The sequence below is a fragment of the Odontesthes bonariensis genome, chromosome 22 (assembly GCF_027942865.1).
Source record: "Odontesthes bonariensis isolate fOdoBon6 chromosome 22, fOdoBon6.hap1, whole genome shotgun sequence".
Lineage (NCBI taxonomy): Eukaryota > Metazoa > Chordata > Actinopteri > Atheriniformes > Atherinopsidae > Odontesthes > Odontesthes bonariensis.
Genome location: NC_134527.1, coordinates 9,968,142 through 9,987,229, shown reverse-complemented (window position 1 = coordinate 9,987,229; position 19,088 = coordinate 9,968,142). Strand labels below are relative to the sequence as shown.

General features: G+C 42.1%; 1 protein-coding gene across 2 annotated transcripts in view; it reads left to right on the top strand.

Annotated features, from left to right (window-relative positions):
• The window catches only part of LOC142372301 (poly [ADP-ribose] polymerase tankyrase-1), an 81,098-nt gene that overhangs the window by 28,920 nt on the left and 33,090 nt on the right, over positions 1–19,088 (top strand). The window contains exons 1-3 of one of the 2 annotated variants that reach the window (XM_075455146.1): positions 4,305–4,624; positions 4,825–4,861; positions 7,654–7,729. In XM_075455146.1, coding sequence (XP_075311261.1) covers positions 4,519–4,624; positions 4,825–4,861; positions 7,654–7,729 — 219 coding nt within the window. In that variant the 5' untranslated portion in view covers positions 4,305–4,518. Of the gene's footprint in view, positions 1–4,304; positions 4,625–4,824; positions 4,862–7,653; positions 7,730–19,088 lie in introns of those variants that run through there. The other variant, XM_075455145.1, reaches the window with a different exon arrangement.

The following is a 19,088-nucleotide window of genomic DNA, read 5'->3' as shown; positions in this document are numbered from 1 at the left end:
TTATTGCATGTTAAGCTTTTAGCTTTTAGCATAGCATAGCTCAGTAGCTCCTTTTCTGACACACTTTGGTAACTGTGGTAACACATTATTTTCTCCAGGCAAATGAATGTTATGAATGGCTTCTTGACCTTTGAAAAAGACTGTACCAGCTTCCCATAAAGCAAAATGTGTGTCTTCATGACTCCCAGCGGTTATATCAACAGAAAACTCATAACAACATGTTTGTGGAAGTGTATCGAGGCGCTAACAAAGCAATTTCTGAGTACCTCAAGAAAAAAAAAAAAAAAAAAAGGTGACGTTGCTCACCGGACTGGAAAAGGTTACAAAACCAACTCTATTTGGACTCCGCAGGCAAACAGATTGTGCTCAAGTTGAGGGAATTCAGCGTCATCGTTACCTTCCCCAGAAGTGGTCCACCATTACAGATCACTCAAAGCAAGTCATGCGATAGTTTGCAAGGTCACAGAGGTGGAGAGAGTAACTTCTAAACAAAAAAGAGGCATATCTCGTGTTGGCAAATGTCTACTAGCCCACCATCAGGAGAACACTGAACAACGTGAGTGTGCATGGCAGGATTACCACAGGTTTTCAGGGCAAAGGAGACAAAAATGGAACTGTTTGCTTTAAATGCAAAGCTTTGTACAATTCAGCTTAGGGACTTCTATCTGTGAAACACGGTGGTGGTAGTATCTTTGCTTGTGCCTGTTTAACTGTATCTGGGGTAGGATGGCTCACCTGCACTAGTGGAACAAATAGCAGGGTTTGTTTTGCTGTTTTGGATTTAGAAAATATTAGTACAAAAGGGTAAATGGAAACAGCTTGTATGAAATAAAAAAAATCCACTAACACAGAAATGTTTATACACTCTCTTAAGATGATTTTTGCCTATTTCATAGGACAATTGATGTGTATATGTTGCGACTCATGACTAGGTGGCCATTTCCGGTCTGAACCAGCAACTAATAAACTCGACTGACTGGCCCATGTCTTTCCAGATGTGATGGGATATCCCAGAATTGAAAGTTGTTCCAGAAGAAGAGCTTCTGTGGATGTCCTCTGAGAATGAGTGTGATTACTAATAAAAGTTAAAAGGTATCACGTTTCTAAGTTTATGTATTTGAGGTGACAGCACTGTGGGAGATGCAGTTCAGGAGACGGCGAATGGAATGCAGATGTGAGGATTATTGATAGTGGTGATGGCAGTGACTTTCATTGGAACATGATACACATTTCTTTGAGGACTGTGACGGCTTGAAATGGAAATCTGCATCTGTCTGAGCACATAAAGAAGTCTAAACTAGTGTATTGATCTCTCTGAACATGTCTCCTGTTTTCCTTGGGCTTCGTATTTCCCTGTTTCCCTGCCTGTCTCTGTCCCTCTTCTCCTTTTCTCCTCCCCTCACAGGTCGACCCGAGACTCTCTAACACCAATTATACTGTGTCAAATCCATGCATGTCAGTTTCCAGATCCCTAATCATCCCCTCTTTCTTTCATCCACAAATCCTTTGTTCCTTCCTCCTCCCCCTTTTCCCTTCCCTGTAACCTATCTTCTTTGCACCTCACCCGAGCCCACCCCTCCATCTGCTCCGTGTACGATTTCTCCTCGTCTTCTTTTCATTTATTTGATTCTCACCTACTTCTGCCTCTTGCCTTGATTTCATTTTTCTTTCCACATCCCATTTCAGCTTTTAAACCCTCTTGGAGCTCTGTGAGGTGAACACTGTTGTGTGCATAGGATGGTATATCAGGTCCTGCGTTTGAATGTGTCCACAATTCACCGTCAGAAGTTGCAAAGGTCGTTTGATGAGGGCAGACGAGGGCAGAGTGATGCTGTGCTCTTGTAAAAGTAGTTCTTTATATTCCATGTTGGCGCTGCCTGTTTGTGTCCTGTTCCGTAAACCACTTCAAATATGTCCCTGTTCTGTGGTAGAATAGAAGAATAGAAAAATACTTTATTCATCCCTCAATGGGGGGAATTCAAGGTACCACCTTTTCATGGATAAACAGGCTGATAGAAAGAAAAAAAAAAAAACTATGAAACTGTTCAAAAAGAATTTCATTCAACTTGTTGGAGAGTTAAACTTTGGCTTGATAAAGAAGCCAATTAACTTTGATGAAGGTCTAAATTGCTCTCATTGAAATGGTTGAATAGATCACTGACCTTGCTGAAGGATGCACAGAGCTTTTGTGAAGAATTTCCTTTATTTTTACAGTTTAAAGCTTTTAATGTTTAACAGTCAAATTTGGAGCATTTCTTTGACGTTTAAATCCACACTTAAGCTCGGCACGAATCGCAACCCCTTTCTGTCACATTAAAGTTCATGTAAGAATAAACGAGCATTATTAATGTGCGTGTGTGATGGCTCAAGAGCAGTTTAGCTTTCTTAGGTTTCGTAACGGGGATTGAAGGGGAGACTTTTCTACAAACGAGTTAGAAATAGGTTGTCGTTAAGGAGCATGGGAACAAAAGATGCGTTACGTTGAATGTCAGGAACTTTGCTGTCAAGCGTTTTTTTTTTTCAAGCATGGCTGATTTATTCTCGGGACTGAAGGGAAGCATTTCCGGCTTATTTAACAATTTTCTGTGTTCTCAACAAACGTCTGATATTGACCTGCCAAGTTGATGAAAGTAAGAAAGAAAAAGGATTGATGAGTGAAGTGTAGATGAAGACAATATAGCCACTATATTATTCCTCTGTATGTTTAGACGGAATGATTTTGTTGTACGTTTACAATTCTTTACTATTATCGGGATGCTTTTGGGATACTTTACTGCATCCGTCGGGGAAAAAGTTTAATTTCACTCATAAAGAAATACGGCTTAATATGTTATCCTGTATAAGTAAAGAAATGAGAGAAATGAGCTGCTGATGTAAAAAAAATCTTTTTACTTTTTTTTTTTTAAACAAGAGGTGTGACCGTTGAAAAATTGATTTTGACATTTACAAGGTGCACTTGAATGCACCATTAAGTCTGAGTGCCATTGGAAGCAATATAGACTTCAAAATTATGAATCCAATTTTAGCGCATTATGAATGCCCTCGTTGGCACTTTTCAACCTGATGTAGTTTATCAATGAAAATGTCCGATTTGAAGTCTCACCTTCTGTCTTTCAAGGATTTTGGCTGCATTTACATCTAAATTGACTCTGAGAAAATGTACTTATATTCCAAACTCACAGATGCAATCAGGGCTTAAACATTTTAGTCTGACTAAAATCAAACTTCTTAAAACCAGGCTAATACACCCAGATAATGCAGTCAGTCGTAGCTTGATTTACCTCTGCATGTATACGCTCAACTGCACTCAAATGGGCCATGGCGCTCTGCACATGCTCCAGAGTTCCATCTTTTTGCGTCTTTTTGCAAAAACCAGTTCGGCCTACGTACATATTGATACAGCTAAACTCCTAAGATGTCAGATGTCAGACTGTCACTGTGCTCTAATAAAAATCCTGATTTTTATATCCGCGACATAATCTGACAAATCATCCTTCAAGTAGCCTGACGTCTGTGCAGAGAATTTGGCTGTACTTGCAGGTAACGATGATCTCCCACAGAGGAGGTTTGAAGTGGCAGAATCAAGAGTCACGAAGGTTCTCTCACTCGGTCAACAGCATCTGACATACGTCTGCCAACAGCTCGAATCCGCTCTCGTGCATTTAAACAGTTACTCTGTTATGGTACCAGCTTCCAGTTAGAATCCGGGATTCAAATTCCCTTCCTGCTTTAAGGACTAAGCTAAAAGCGCATCTTGTTTTTTTTTTTCGTAGAGCTTTTAGGTAATTCATTGATCTTTTTATATCCTTATGCTTGAATTTTGACTTTTGCTCTTATTAGTTTTTGTATGAATATTTCAATGCTATTGCGAATAGTTTTTATGAATGAATTTAATCTTTTGCTCTCTGTTTCACGTTCTTCGTGTATTTTGTTCTGTTCTGCACTTTGGGTCGCTCTTAAATTGCTTGAAAAGGCCGACATAAAGAAAAGCTGGGTTGAGTTGGGTACTCACCTTTTGTATAAGCAGTGATTAACCATAACGACACTGTGTGTTTCGAGCATTGTGCAAACTGAGGAACACTTATTGTCTATGGTTCCAGATTTTTTTGCCAAGCAGCACTTGAGAGTGAATATAATTTAACCATTTCTTAAAGAGGAAGGCGGAGTGGAGTCCAACCATGTCTTCTGTCCCCGGCAGAAGAAACGCTTATGGGAAGGTGTGTTTTGTTGTGACTGTGGTAGCAGGGAGGCAGGGCGAAGCGATGGAGAGGGAGCTGGAGAGAGGGCGAGGGAGATAGGGGGAGGGGTTTGTTTATATCTGTTTTGGTTTTTTAATGGTAACTGCGCCCCCTGAGCTCACGGAGAGGAAAAAAAAAGGAAAAAGAAAGGAGCTACACTGATGAAGCGAAACAGGAGAGAGGGAGAGACGAGGGCAGATGATGAACGGGGGACGATGGGAAGCGGTCGAGACGCTGGAGACCAACGCCGCAAAGGAGGGAGGGGTGGACGGACACACGGATGGATAGAGGCAGAGCGCGTGTCAGTCCGCTGCTCGTCGCCCAAACAATGAACGTGCTGTGGTCGCTGCCGGCAACACATCGTCACGGCAACCGTAGCCAGAGGGGTGCGCGCTGAGTGAGAATGGCAGAGAAAGGGGGGGGGGGTAGGGGTTTTAGATGGGAAGAAAGCTGGTGTCTTCCCTCAGTAGATAGTGTGTGGACCTTTTACATGTCTGTTCTGTCTGCTTAATCATGTGCGTCTCTGTGTGGTTGATGTGTGTTAGTGGCCAGTTGTCTGACACCATGATCTTCTGTAACCATCTAGGTGAATACAAGAAGGATGAGCTGCTGGAGGCGGCTAGGTGAGTACCAGACTCTGCATGTCTTTGTTTTCATTTTGTTTCTCTCCTCTCCTCTTTTCTAGCTTTCTTATTCTTCTTCCTACTTTATCACAGCCTAACGTCAGCCTTTTCCCACTTTGCCTCCCTCTTATCGCTTTTCCCCCTTTCTTACTTTCATTTCTTCCTCTCTCCTGCACCTGTTTATTTTTCTTTTTTCCTAATTTTCTCCCTTGTGTCACATCTCCTCTTTTCCTTTATTTTGGTCTCGGTCCCTCTCTACCGTTTCGGTTTCTGCACCCCTCATTTCTTTGTTTCTTCCCTTTTTTTCTCTTATTTTTTTCAATTCTGTCTTTACTTTTGCTTGAATTTTGTGTTGTTGTTTTTTTCCCCTTCCCTTGCTCGCACACACATTGACACTCTCCCATCACCCACACTAGTCAGGTTTTTCAGATTCAGAGAGCTCAGTACTTGTGGGTCAGTGACACTTGTGCATTTTTGAGGCAAGTTTTGGTTGCAGGCAGTGCATGTGGGCTGTGTGTTTCCATCTCTTGCATGTGGAAGTGGAATAGCTCTCATTTTGGGATTGTGGGTGGGTGGCTGAGTGCTTGATGCCTGAGCAGACCCCCTCCCTCTTCCATCTCCACACACACACACACACACACACACACACACACACACACACACATATAAAGGAGCAGCTGGCTTTGCATAGAAGTACCCCAGTGTATTATGGGGTCAGTAGGCTGTTTAAATGTAAACTATAAACCCAGTGTAGCTGTCTCACAGCTGAGCCACAAACTGCCTGATCACCCATGTCATTCTCTGGAATGTCCTTTCTTGCTTAATTTAGTGTTGAGTTTAGTCAAACTCCCACTCATAGCTTATGGGATATAATAGCTTGGGCTGTACTACATATAGGACATAATGCACGTATAGGTTATGGGAAGTCTGCCTGCTATATATGAACATTTTTTTATTCATGGTTCTGTAGGTTTTTTTTTGCTAAGTATTGACGATAAATGATATGGAATATAGAATGTGCAGTTGTCAAAAATAGCATGAGAGGAATCCAATGACTCACTGATGAGGGGAAAAAAAAAAAGTTTCATGGCACATGACAGTGAATGGTTAAAAGAGAGAATATACAACTGCTCCATAATGATGTTTGCCCTGCATCACAATGCCCCTTTAAGGCAGTCAGTGAGCCAACAACAATGTCTACGCTCAGAACCGTCAGTCAAAGCTGATCAGCAGAAGGAAATGATATGCAACTACTGTCTAAGCAACGATGCGGAGCAACCTGGGCTGTCACTTTCTGTAAAATTTAGATTTGAACAAATTGAAATAATCATGCATTTCTTAAAACTTGAATTTCAGATAAAACCGCTAAGTATATTGTAGCTCCATCACAAGTTCCTGTAAACCCTCCTCATAAGACGAGGTAAATGTGTCTCATATCTCGGCATGCAGAGATTTGAATTCAAACAGTAGCTCGAAGCTTCCCATTGTTCAAATGGAAGTGATAAAGTGTCATAGCACTGACTTTCTTCAACGAATAGTGACAAAGTACACTGTCTGATCAAAAGGTGAAGCGGTGTAAAAATCGCTCCATATCGCGTTTACTCGAACCTATTCTGGAATTCTTTAAGTTTTTAAGGTGTGTTTTATGCTGAAAGAAAACGCCCTTTCAGGGCCCACTATTGATTAGCTCTTAGCTGTGCAGTCAGAATTCCTCTGATTCTCCAAACTAAGATGGCTCTAGCGTAATTTGGAAAGTGATTTAGAAGGCTTTAATGAGATGAATGTCAGACTGGGGGAGCAGCTAAGCTGTCATCTCAGTCAGGAATTGGTCTGTACAGGATTTCTGTGCACTGTAACATTGTTCAGAGACTTATCCTAAAAAAAGGTGCAATCGTCCTTTAGCTGCTTGGCGTACCATCCACTCAATCTTGAACAGGCTTGAGGTTGGTATTGGATTCAATGAGAAAGCTGTTAAGCACATTTACCCAAATATGTAAATGTTTTTTTTATTTTGATCAATACCTTAGCATTAAGTACACTGGTTGATGTCGTGTTTTTCTTCCTGTGAGATCCTAAAGGGTATTCGGTAATACCCATAGTTTGAAGAAGATAATGGGCGGAAGACACGGAGGATGCTGGGGAATGGAAGTTAAGGTAGGGTGAGAAGAGGAGTGGATAGAGAGGTCGGAAAGGGGAAGTACAATGGTGTTGGAAGGCAAGAGATGGGAGGAAATGGACAGAGCTCAAACCTGTGGAACGAGAGCATATAAATGTCTTTTTCTTCATTCTTTTTTTTTTATCGAAAGTGAAAAGCGTAGAAACAAAGAGAAGGAAGGAGAGGCCCAACCAAAATGGAGAGGGGAGCATAGAAGAATAGGACAATAGTTCTTTTTAAACTATCTCACAGCTTCTTCTTTTACGGCTGTCAGGCGGATGACGGTTCGATTGGATGCTGCTTTGGCAACACTTCCTGGTGTCCATCCAATGTCAGGGTATAGTGAGCCTAAGCCAGGAAGCACAGCTCAACAACACAGACAAACTCTTTAACTCCTCTCTAGCCAGGCCAAAGGGTCTATTGCAGTCGGGTTGAGAAGAAATTACACTCACACACACCTTCACACCATCCCCCAAACATTTCTTTATGTCGGTCTCTTCCAGCAGATGGGGTTTCTCTGATTCGTCCCTTTAGTCTCAGGCTTCTTATCACATTTTTTTTCCTGCTGCTTTACTCATTCTCTGTGATGGTGTTTATTTTTCATCTGAAGTGTATGTCGGCGTGTTCACATTTGCAGGAGTGGAAATGAGGAGAAGCTAATGGCCTTGCTAACGCCACTCAACGTCAACTGCCATGCAAGCGACGGTCGCAAGGTAAGAGCAAAGTGTATGCACACAAAGACGGTAAAGAGGTAACAAGCTCAGCATCGACGTTTTCTGTGCGACGGAGCCTCGGGATGCTCATTAACATCACAAACCACCCAGCCGGTGTGTTTTTTTTTTTTATGTTTCCAGTTTGAACAGAAATGGGACACAAATGCTGGTACTGGCAGCAGTGGGCTTCGGCTGCTTTCTCTGCTGTCAGTCATTAAAATGAATACACGGAGAAACAAAACCTTCACTGAATAAATTAGCACTTGTGCTGAACAATAACACTCACAAAACACACAAAAGACACAGGGATAAAACCCATGGCAACAATACATTTTTAAATGTCAATTTTCTTATATATTTTTCTCCTTGGTATTGTGGAGGAGTAGCAAATCTGCATTAAGTTACTGGTATACAGCCGTTAGTCACGCTATATTTACTGAAATTCCTTTAGATGAAAAAACTGAATAGAAAGTAGTTGAATGGACCTTATGCTGCAAATGATTCCTGAGTGTTGGTGCCTTGTGGTAATCGCTTAGATGCTCAAAGAACTGACCATAGAAGGATAGATAGAAAGGAGCACAGATAAGGATTACCCAGCATTGAATATCCAAGAAAACTTAACAGTATTTCTAAAACCACAACATGTTCGGATTCATCTCTGAATTAGCGTTGTTTCTTTACTTGTGGTTTGATTCAATTTGACCAACAGCATTCTCACAACATGATCAAACTTAAACTGCCTTTTTGATTAAAACGGGGCTCAGTGCTCACTAGTTCTATGGAGAAACGCCTCAAACGCAGAAATCTCTGTTCAGCTGTTTTGTGTTTGCGTCGTAACTCTGCTTTCAGAACAAAAGGCTTTCGGTTCTGTAACCAAGGTTAACCCAGGCAGCAGTTTCCTGAAGTTTTACTTTAATATCTGTGCCATTGGTCAAAGATCTATGGTACAACAGCACCCTTCCCTACCATGTCTTTACAGTTCTTCATGATTTTAGGGAGGGGTAAAGTGGTCTAGCCCACTCCGCCCTTCTTTTTTAGCGATTGGGCCTTCTTTGATTATATAATATAGCTTTGTGTTGGCATGCAAACATAAATTTGAATGCAGGTTGCTATCAATAATCCTCTAAACATGCTATTACCATATGAGAGGGTGCACAGTGCGTAGTCTGAGAGCTCACACTAGCACACACATCTAACGAAGCTCTCGCTACAATATGCCCAACTGACAGAAAAATTGTTGACTGGCAATTTTATTTTGTGATACTTGCATTTCCATGGTCCGTTTTAATGTGTGCATTGGTATCGATCCTTTCTTTAGGCACAGTCTAGTTGTAAGTCTTGCCTTCACCTGGGTTTGTTTGTTAACAAGTTTGTGAACCTTAAAACTATGTACTTCTGACTAGTGTTGCACCGATACCATTTTTTGGCCCCGATACCGATACCTGGCTGTGCAGTATCGACCGATACCAAAAAAAAAAAAATATTATATATATATATTAAATTTTATTTTATTTTTTTTCAAACAGCATGGTATTGGTATATATATGTGTATATGTATGTGTGTATATATATATATATATATATATATATATATATATATATATGAAGAGCTGCATACTACTTGGATGTAAAATGTAAAATCTTTATTAGTTTACAAGTTCATAAAACACATGGGGTGGGGGGCTCCGATCTAATGGAGAGAGAGAAGGATTGGGAACGCAGGCTTCCTTGGTCGCGACACACACGACAGGCTGACCCTTAACACAACACACGGAATGAAACCCCACTACAAGTCAGGCTAGCTTCACTAGCTTTAAGGCATGCTTTAAACACAGCACACAGAGTCAACACACCACAAAACACGCGGCTAACCTGCAGCATATGGCGCCCGTTTAACCACAGACCCGTCACTCCTCCCCACGCAACCCCACCAATCAATACCACATAACAATAGGCCGACCTATGCATAAACACTAAAACACGAAGTTAAAAGGAGAGGAATACTTAACTCGCCCACTTGGCGAGACCCTCCCCCAGGGTCTGAGCTTGTGCCGCCGTCCAACTCCCCGGGGCTTTGCTGGACGGCGAAGACGGTAACTGGCTGTCGGCTGGTAGTGCGCTGTCACGACCGCACAGGGAGCGATGGCGGCCCAGCACTCTCTATCGTGGACCCTGTTTTGACTACAGGAAGCACCCAGCCTCCCCTCCTCACTCGCGCTGCAAACTCCCCCTGGCTAGCTGTCTTTGTCGCTGGCAGCTCTAGATGACTGCGAGCGACACGCTCCCCAGATGACAGAGTGCCGTGTCTCCAGACGTCTTGCTCCTCACACATAGAAAAAGCTGCCCCGGTATTGGTTAAGAGCGGCTATTGGCCCGCTCTCATTGGTCTGGAGCAGGCCGATAGCGATAGCTGCACAGTGATCACAACACAGTGTAGCGAGTGTCGGGAGACGTTCAAGTGTCATACAAGTATCGGAAATGGTATCGCTGCCCTATTTGTTGGTACTCGCCGATACCACCATTTTAGTGCCGATCAGGCCCCCGTCTGATACTGGTATCGGTATCGGTGCAACACTACTTCTGACTTGTTTTGATCATGTCAAGCTTGCTCTGTCACATAAAGGTCCATTTATTTGTGTTTAGTCTGATATCCTTGCTGGGATATATAACAGTGAGCACTGCATTCGCAGAGTATTTTTGACATATTCATTTTTCTAAGTTCTAGTAAATAACTTTGCTTCAGGCACCCAGGGAACAGATCATGGCCTCTCAAGACAATGCGGCTGTGATTCCACCAGGTGCCTTGCTGCACTTCCAAGAGGCAGCCCTCTTCTCTGCTTGCCTAGAAATACAAAATGCAAAGTTTATTTTTTTAATAAAAGGAACACACAACAAGCAGCACGCAACAGATTGGCCTCTGAACTCACACACAGGGCATCCAGACAAGTTTTCATACCAAAACACTGGGTCTGTGTCTCAAAGTCATGATAAACCGAAGTTAAAATAAGGCACGAATTATTAACTACATAGGCTTCTCACACAGTAGAGCAACAAAAACTAATCAGCAAGTCAATGTATTGGGGCGGATATGACAGTCGGTCTATGAATTTGTTCCGATGGGCTGTGGAGCAATGTGAAGCGCCATCATTGAAGTCTGCTGGAGGAATCCAGAGGTTAGACTTTATGGCTGGAGGTCATGCCGGGTATGCTAAACGAATTGCCAGGTATAGCACAAAGTACACTTGACTGCAGAGAAAAACTCTGTATTATTATTCTGTGGCTCCAGCATCCCTGCATGCATCTGTAGGGACCGCTGAGCCTCGAGTTCAGCTCTGCCGCGCTACAGCAGCACGTCTGGCTTATGACTGATTAGTCCCCTGGATGAATAACTGGAAGGAAAAACAGACTATTCTCTAGTTTTGTATTTTCTAGCTTTAGTTGAAGTAGTCCCTGTAGTCCTCCACATCACTCTTTTCCAACCTGACAGAAATACAAATCGCAGCAGAACTGTTTTTCCTTTAAAGCTAAGCGACATTGAAGCTCGGTTCGGCAACATTGATTGTCCAAACAGTTTTGGGGGGGGGGGGGTCCCTTTGGAGTTCTTGTGGGAGCCTCTTGGGTTATATTCTAAAGAGTTATTCTTCTCAGCGTCTGAAATAGCACTTAGATCATCATCGGAAACTAAAACTCAATCAGAAAAACAAAAAGCTAGTCTAACTAAGCTAGTACATTCTTTCTAGCAAGCTACAGCTCAGTTTCAACTTAGTAATATGATTAAGACTTTCTTTTTTTTTCCAGGATTGTGGTTTATCACTGTTTTGTCACTGAGGCAGACCTCATTTTATTTTATTGGTTGCTATCACTACTGCACGAACAGCCAAGGATCCAGAGGAAGCATTTTACCCTCGACTCTTGGTAACTGTTATATAAATGCCACAGCATGTCTGAAAAGGCCTTTTTCTCTAATTATGGGCACTTCGGTGTTGTTGATGGTTCTCAGCTGCAGCGTGTATCCATCCTATCCCTTCCATGTCCATTTGTGAAAGAGCATCCTGCCGCTGTTATCCGTACAGGCAGCCTGTCGGGGACGTGATACCCCGAAGGAAAATCACGCAATTTGAAATTCTATGGCGACGCGAGGGACATGAGTTAGAGATCATTTGGAAAAGCTGAGATTTAATGGACCGTGAGTAGATTAATGCAACCATATCCAGAAAATAAAAATCGCACGAGGACAGATACTGAAATGACCTCTCCTGCACAATCTTCATTTGTCCCGCTCTTTAATTGCTCAGACTGAGTGCAATCATGCAGAGTGCATGTAATAAATTTTCCTGCCACTTTAGTTTTATCTTCATAATGGTTTGGGAAGTTACTGCTTGAATATACAGCAGGGGTGCACACAGAAATTCTTGTCACTTCTGCATAGCGAGTATAGATATTGGGTGAAGTGTTTGAACAACAAGACTCCTGTATTGGAACAAGACGACTAGGTAAACGTGCACGTAAGAGACAAAAACAACATTCAAATCTTTTACATGTTAGATAAAACCGAATTCTATTCAAAACAAGCATAATCTTTGCCAGTTTAACATCTAAAAAGGGGATAGAATTAAAATTATTATGACCGGTTTTGGAAATTGGATATTTCCCCCACATACAAAGCTTCAGTATTAAATTCATGCAGATTCGTGACCATTTGCATTATTCAAACGGCACTTACTTTTGTAATGATTAAATAAATCTAATGAGAACATCTATCCTCATAAGCTGCGAGAGGCATTCACTCTTGTAGATGATCCATCTAGCCACTCACACATCTATATGAGGACACCAGTGATAATCACTGACAAAACAGAGCGTAGCAGAGTGCTAATGATTGATTATAATGATTCTTCTCTTGAAATTAAACAAGCCACTTCTCTGTCTTTTCTCTCTCCTCCCTTTTATTGTTTTTGTTTTCACTCCGTCTCTCTCCGCTCAGCCACAAACAAACAAGAAGCCGGAGCATGAATGTTGTTTGCAGATGGCTCTTGGAGAATTAAAAAAAGCTCCGCTTGTACACAAAATGCATGAGAGGAGCGGCAGAGAAGGAGAGCGAACGAGAGGGGAGACGGAAAGTGACTTAAAGTATGTAGACAGTTTGTGCACAAGTGGGACTGGATGATTAATAGCTTAACTGACATGTTAAAGATGTTTTCCCGATCCAACAAATCTGGTTCAAATGTAGGGGTCATAATCAGGCCTCTGCAGAGATTGAGAACAAGTGGATCCATTTCTTTGAATCGGGTGTGTGTTTGGAACAGGGAGGCATCTAGATTATTCAAGGGAGGGGTCCTCACGACCAGAACTGGAAAACACCGTCCGAACTGACGTGGTTTTACTCATGCCAGCATGAGGCCTAGGTTAGAATTATCTCGTAATTGGCATTTTAAGCTAAAATAATTTCAGACTCGCTAGGAATTACTCACGCATTTTTCAAATGATCCCGCCACCTTGTGGTGGTAGTGACATATTACTGCCATGGGACAGTTAAATATCGTCTTGATACCGCACCATACTGTTTTGAGTCAACGATTTGATTTCTTATGATTTATTGAGTATTGGATTGTTTGAAATTCATTGCCCATTCCACATCCACACACGGCTGCGGTGGGTTTTCTCTCTCTAGCTTGGGGTTCCAATCGATAGAACTCATGAGGGACAATTAGGACAGTTAAGATCAGCCCAAACCTGGAGAAACGGAAGAGGTCAGGGCTGCAGGCGAGGAGGGACTTGCAGTTGTCTTTAGTTTTAAAGCTACGTAATACTCTGAAAAGGAAAGGATAGCGAACAGCCAGTTTGTTTTAGTGTCGCACAGTAGGCAACTAAAGCACATATTGAGTTGAAACGATACCCGAGCAATAACAAAAGATTTTTTCAGTTTTTCTTCACGTTAATGTTACTTCAGCTTCACATCCACTATTTTCTGTTTATTGCTGAATGTCAGTAATCCAAAAAAAAAAAAGGCCACCGTGTTTACAATGGTCATGTGAGCATCAGTCCTTCTTGCTAGACCTTTACTTTCACTGTTTCTTTAATGTCACGGTCTGATGGATCTTCATGGTCTGTGGGAAATACAACAACAAAAAACACCTTATTGACAGTAAAGACTAGTGAGGATATTGTGCAAGTGTGTCAAAAATGATTGATCATAAGTAAAAAAAAAAAAAATTAGCATTCTTTCTGCTATTGATTCGGTGTGATACCTGCTCTGCTCATTCTCCTGTAATGTAATGTATCTGCCCCTTTGTGTGACCTGGCTCCATCTCTTCTTCATATTACACTGTTCTATATTATAGCTCTCTGTGTGTGTGTGTGTGTGTGTGTGTGTGTGTGTGTGCATGCGTGTGGATACCCACATTCACTCAGATGATTGAGTGGGTTATTATTTTAACAGCTGAGTGTTATCAAGCTGCCTCTATGGAGTCCTGCCTCTTACTCCCATATATACACACACACACACACACACACACGCACACACACCCTTTCTCCCTCACGTCTTGACGGTGCCTTCATTTTCATGATAAGGATCTGTGCTTCCTGTCTACCCACCGTTTAAACACTGAGATTTCTCATGTAACCGCTGGAGTTTTATTAAGACTTGTGTTTTTCATTTGGACAGAGCAACTGAGAACATTTTTACACTTCACTAAGCTGATTGGAGATAAAATATAAGCACGAATCTCTCTCTACAGCATGTCGAGCTGTGTTTTTGACTTCTTGGGTTGTCTTTAAAACGCTCTCCAAAGATAGCATTATGGCAATGTCGAACTATAAAGCTGCCTTTGTACCTGAGCTTTTACTGAATGAGGCTTTTTTCATGTAAAATCCTCATTTGTTGGTCTCAGGGTCGTAGCCACCACGGCTGATATCTTGCCGTTTGTTTGCTTCTGTTTACGAGTCCAGGTGAGTACGTTCAAGGTTGAAGGAATGGCTGAATTGATCTTGACGATACATTTTTCAGTCAGTCGAAATTCACAGAATCGCTTGAAATATTTAACTGTTCAGATTACCGATAAGGTGTGGACAAGGATGGAATAAGCTTTTGTCAGTTACAGGATTTATCTCCTTGCTTTCCTGCAAACTGGGGATTTGTTTTTTGCCTCCGAGGAAGACACAGTACATAGGGTTCAACTTTGCTCGTACAGAGATATGCATAAGAATGTAACGCTTGGCGTCATTACAAAAGAAAATGTTCAACTTTCAGTCCTGTTTTTTTTTTTCTCCAAAAATACAGTTGATAAATAAGAAAAATGTATATTCCAGACAAGACTGGAAATACAGGTATCATGTTAAGAGGAAAGAAAGAGGGGTCCCAGATCCATGAACAACTCCAAAAGCAGAAAAGCACCATCAGACAAGTTGATAGCAATAAATACAAACAAGTCATTAAATGGATATTTGTTTGCGGAAAGCCGTTTAGTTGCCGGATCCCGGTCCCGGATGTCTCAGTCCACCTCTAAAGACCAGTTTGGGGGGGGGGGTTAATGACATAAATGGACTTTATAGTCTATCTATAATGAAAGTAATTTTTTGCCTTTGTTTGTAGTGAACAGGAGTTGATATTTGCAACCTAAAAGATAGACAACTGACATTGTCTTTGATGGGGATCAAGAGGGACACTTTCTGTCCTTTCCCCCAGAGTTTCCCTGCAGTTTCTTCTTTCTGAGCTGCTGAGCTTTAAACTTTCCATGAGCTACTCAGAAGCGTCAGCATATTTAGCTTGCAGGCAGAGGGGATAGATGAGACAGGTGATGGCTTAGATATCAGCATGTATGCTCGTGTGAGTCAGACTGCATGAGGGTGCATGGAGAGCACAAGATGAGAGGACTAGCTGTGGGTTATTTATCATCCAAGATGCTGGCCGGGCAGAGCTGTCGGCAGCTTTGTAGCGTGTCTGTCAGTCAGACGACTAGCATACAGATTTGATAACATGTTCATTGATCCCATCATCTGAAGCTACTCATCTTGTTAGAGCGTCCACCCACAGATGCGCTGGCCTGACCTTAGTACCACACTGGCTAAAATCTGGTCAAGCAGAAGATAAAGGAATATTGCACAAAGTTCTTAAAGTCCGAACTTTACCGTTAGATTTAACGTGTTTTTAATAATAGATTTAGCCGAGGGGTTGATGCACAAACTGATGCTGCAGGTCAGGTCGTGCAGCTGCTTGGCTAGTTTCCGCCATAGAAAGTATAACAATCAAAAATTGTAAATGGAAAAATAAAGCAGGGATGCAAACAGAGGTATGGTCAAAAAGGAGTGAGATTATCGAAGCCCCCGCAGGAATTATCATAGAATTACATTTTGCCATCACCTCTGCCATCCAGGGCTCACCCTATTCACACAAAAATGTTCTTTATATGAAAATACACTGTCCCAGTTCCTTGGAAATTCTTAAAAGTAAAGAATACTGAGACAACGCTGGAAACATTTGGCATGTCCCCTTTTTTTCAATTTTTTTGAAAAAGTCTGACATTTTGAATATGACTCAATACACACAAGTTCCACAATATCACACCATTAACAACCTCAGTTCACTCTCATAGACTTTTATATCACCACAACTTTCTTTAGCACACCGAGAAACAACAGAAAAATAGCCTCAGAGCAGCTGAAAAGACAAGTTTCTCACCGTTGCTCTCTGTATTTCAAATTACGCCGATATTGGAGCTTGCAGCGGCTCTACAGATGACAGGTGAGTGTTAGCCTGTTAGACACAGAGCTAGCATTAGCATGGACGACGGTAAGCGTTAACAAGCCTTTATTTTGATAACTGACTCGTCTTACCGACGTACTTGTCTCCGGACTTCCAATCGGTATGTGCTCTGACTTTCTTTCAGTGTAACTCGGGATTTTTCTCCTTTTTCTGTCCTTTTCACAAGTAGCTGCGCTTTACTTCTCTGGTTAAGGTCAGAAAATAACGTAAAAATCGTGCGCCTACAGTTCACCTCCGAGCTGAGAGGCTGAACGTGGCCTGCGTAGCCCCTGATTGGCTGTTGAGGTACTCCCCACGTGGGGTCATACGAACTGTGCGGTGCATTCAAATGCAACAGGAACATTAAACTTTACCGATGCAAACATAAGATAAATACTCTCCCGCTTCTTTTATTGGTCTCTATGTCAGTCCAGAGAGATTCGGGGCTGAACTTTGATGAAATTATAATCAGACATTTCAACATCCCCCCCCCCCCCCCCCCTAAAAAAAAAAAAAAAACTCATCGGATCTGCACGATTCACACAAGTCCCCCAGACAGCTGTGAAAAAGGCGGCATCCGCCAAAAGGCGCGCCGTTTGCATCCCTGATAAAGGCGTCAGGTTGATGATGCTGCATGTAAATGTGGGAGTGCGGCTGGTTTGGAATCTGCGGGCAAACTGAGGAATAGCATCAGACTTATACACATACACTTAAATGACACAAAACAAAATGGTCCAATTCCACCCACCCTTCCTCAATAGATCATTTCTCATTGCTATGGCAACTGCTGTCAGCTAGCAGTCACCGTTGTCATGGGAACAGCTTGACAGGCTCGTAAAGAGAGGAGGGAGAGAGAGGCGGATGTAAGGAAGGTTTAGGAAAGATGGAAACAAAGAAAGAAGGCACACAGCAGCAGATTACACACGCGTCTATTTTTTGAGATGTGTGTAGGATCAAAATAATGTTTTTCTTTTTTTGTTTTCCCCCATACAATTCTTCAGATGGTTGTCTCTGATACTAGGACCAAATTATATCAATGTCATTCTTTTTAGAATGCGTGCGCTTTCATTCAGATGTATTGTGTTTTTCTAAGGAAACAAAATTTGAGTTAAAACCACAAAAGACAGAAATGCTACCATGTCTGGAAGAAAGTATTTTCCATCTTGGCTTGGCCATGAGTGGAAACTCTCCTCTCCTTTTGCCTTTTCCATTTCCTCCTCCTATATCTTTATCCCCTCCTCCCCTTCGCAGAAAAGCTTTCAGATGATTAAAACTCAGGAGAGAGCTGGCATATTGTATGATTATTATTGTTCAGTATTACGATGCCACTCAGGGGTTTGATTGTATTCAAATAATGTACACTCTGCTTTTTATTTCCGGGGGGCATCTTGCCGGATGTCAGAGGACTTAATAAAAAGAGAAGTTAATAAATAAAGGTCAGCTGAGTTGACTAATCGATCAGCATTCCCTCGAAAGAAAGATTTCTGTAGCAATTAAAAACAAAGAACACAGCAGACAGCCACAAAGACTTCATAACACCTTACATCACTCGTATTTTAAAGGATGTATTTCTAAGGTAGCTTCACTTATCCTAAAATGAACAATATGTGGCAGCAAAAACATGTGGCCTGTAAAGTAAAGAAAAAAAAAGAGGAAAAAGCAAGCAATGGCAGCCAAGGGTTCAAAGTGTGACAGACTGAATGTATTGCTTTTTGCATTTCTCTGGCTTTTCCATTATATGTAAGCACAGAATATTTTTCATTTCAGGTAATTGTGTAAACAGCCTAATCTGATCTTTGCCTCGCTCGCAGTGCTGGCACCGGCGGAATTCGCGGGCTTATGTAAAACGCAGGCACATTTAAAACTGCAATTTCTGCTCGCAGCACTGCCGCTGCCCCCCCCCCAAAAAAAAAAGAAATGTTCATCCTCTCCTCTGCCATTTGAATACGAGCTCCTTCATGTAGTTGGAAGAAAAAAACAAATCGTCAAACATCTTTGCTTTGTAAATTCAGAGGAGTAGGAAAAGAGGGCTGTGGTGGAAAACGTCTGAAAGAAAGGCGGCTCGGATACTGATCAGAGGACATTAAGTTTTAACTAGAGCTGTTTTATTTCTGTCGTACTCCCAATAAGCCGGTGTGTGTGGAATCCAACGGAGAAACAGCAGAACGAATGATGTTTCCTGTGTGGTACCAGGCTCACTCGCACATGCAGCGTTGACAGATTGAAGAGGCGGAGCTTAAACTACCCCGTCTGACCCTGGCAACAACATTGTGGTGATGCAACGCTACATCCGTGTGTGTGTTCGATCTAACCGATGACTAACTAGTAGCTCATGGTTTAAGATTTATTAGGGAGCTGATTAATGCATGGACATTAGACAGCAGTTTGCAATAACAGGCACACGGGCACAGACACACACTGAAAGACCGCATAGAAGATGAGGATGATGAATGTGCACCATGTCCTGTTTTTTCCAAATGCTGTTGTCACATCCTGTAAATATGCGTGTGCCATCTGTCCCTGCAGCTCTGCGTCCCCGCCGCCGCCACTGCTGCTGCTTCTCAGATGAACTTCTGAGTGAGCAGCAGAGATCGCCAAAGATAATCTGTTTTTTTTAAG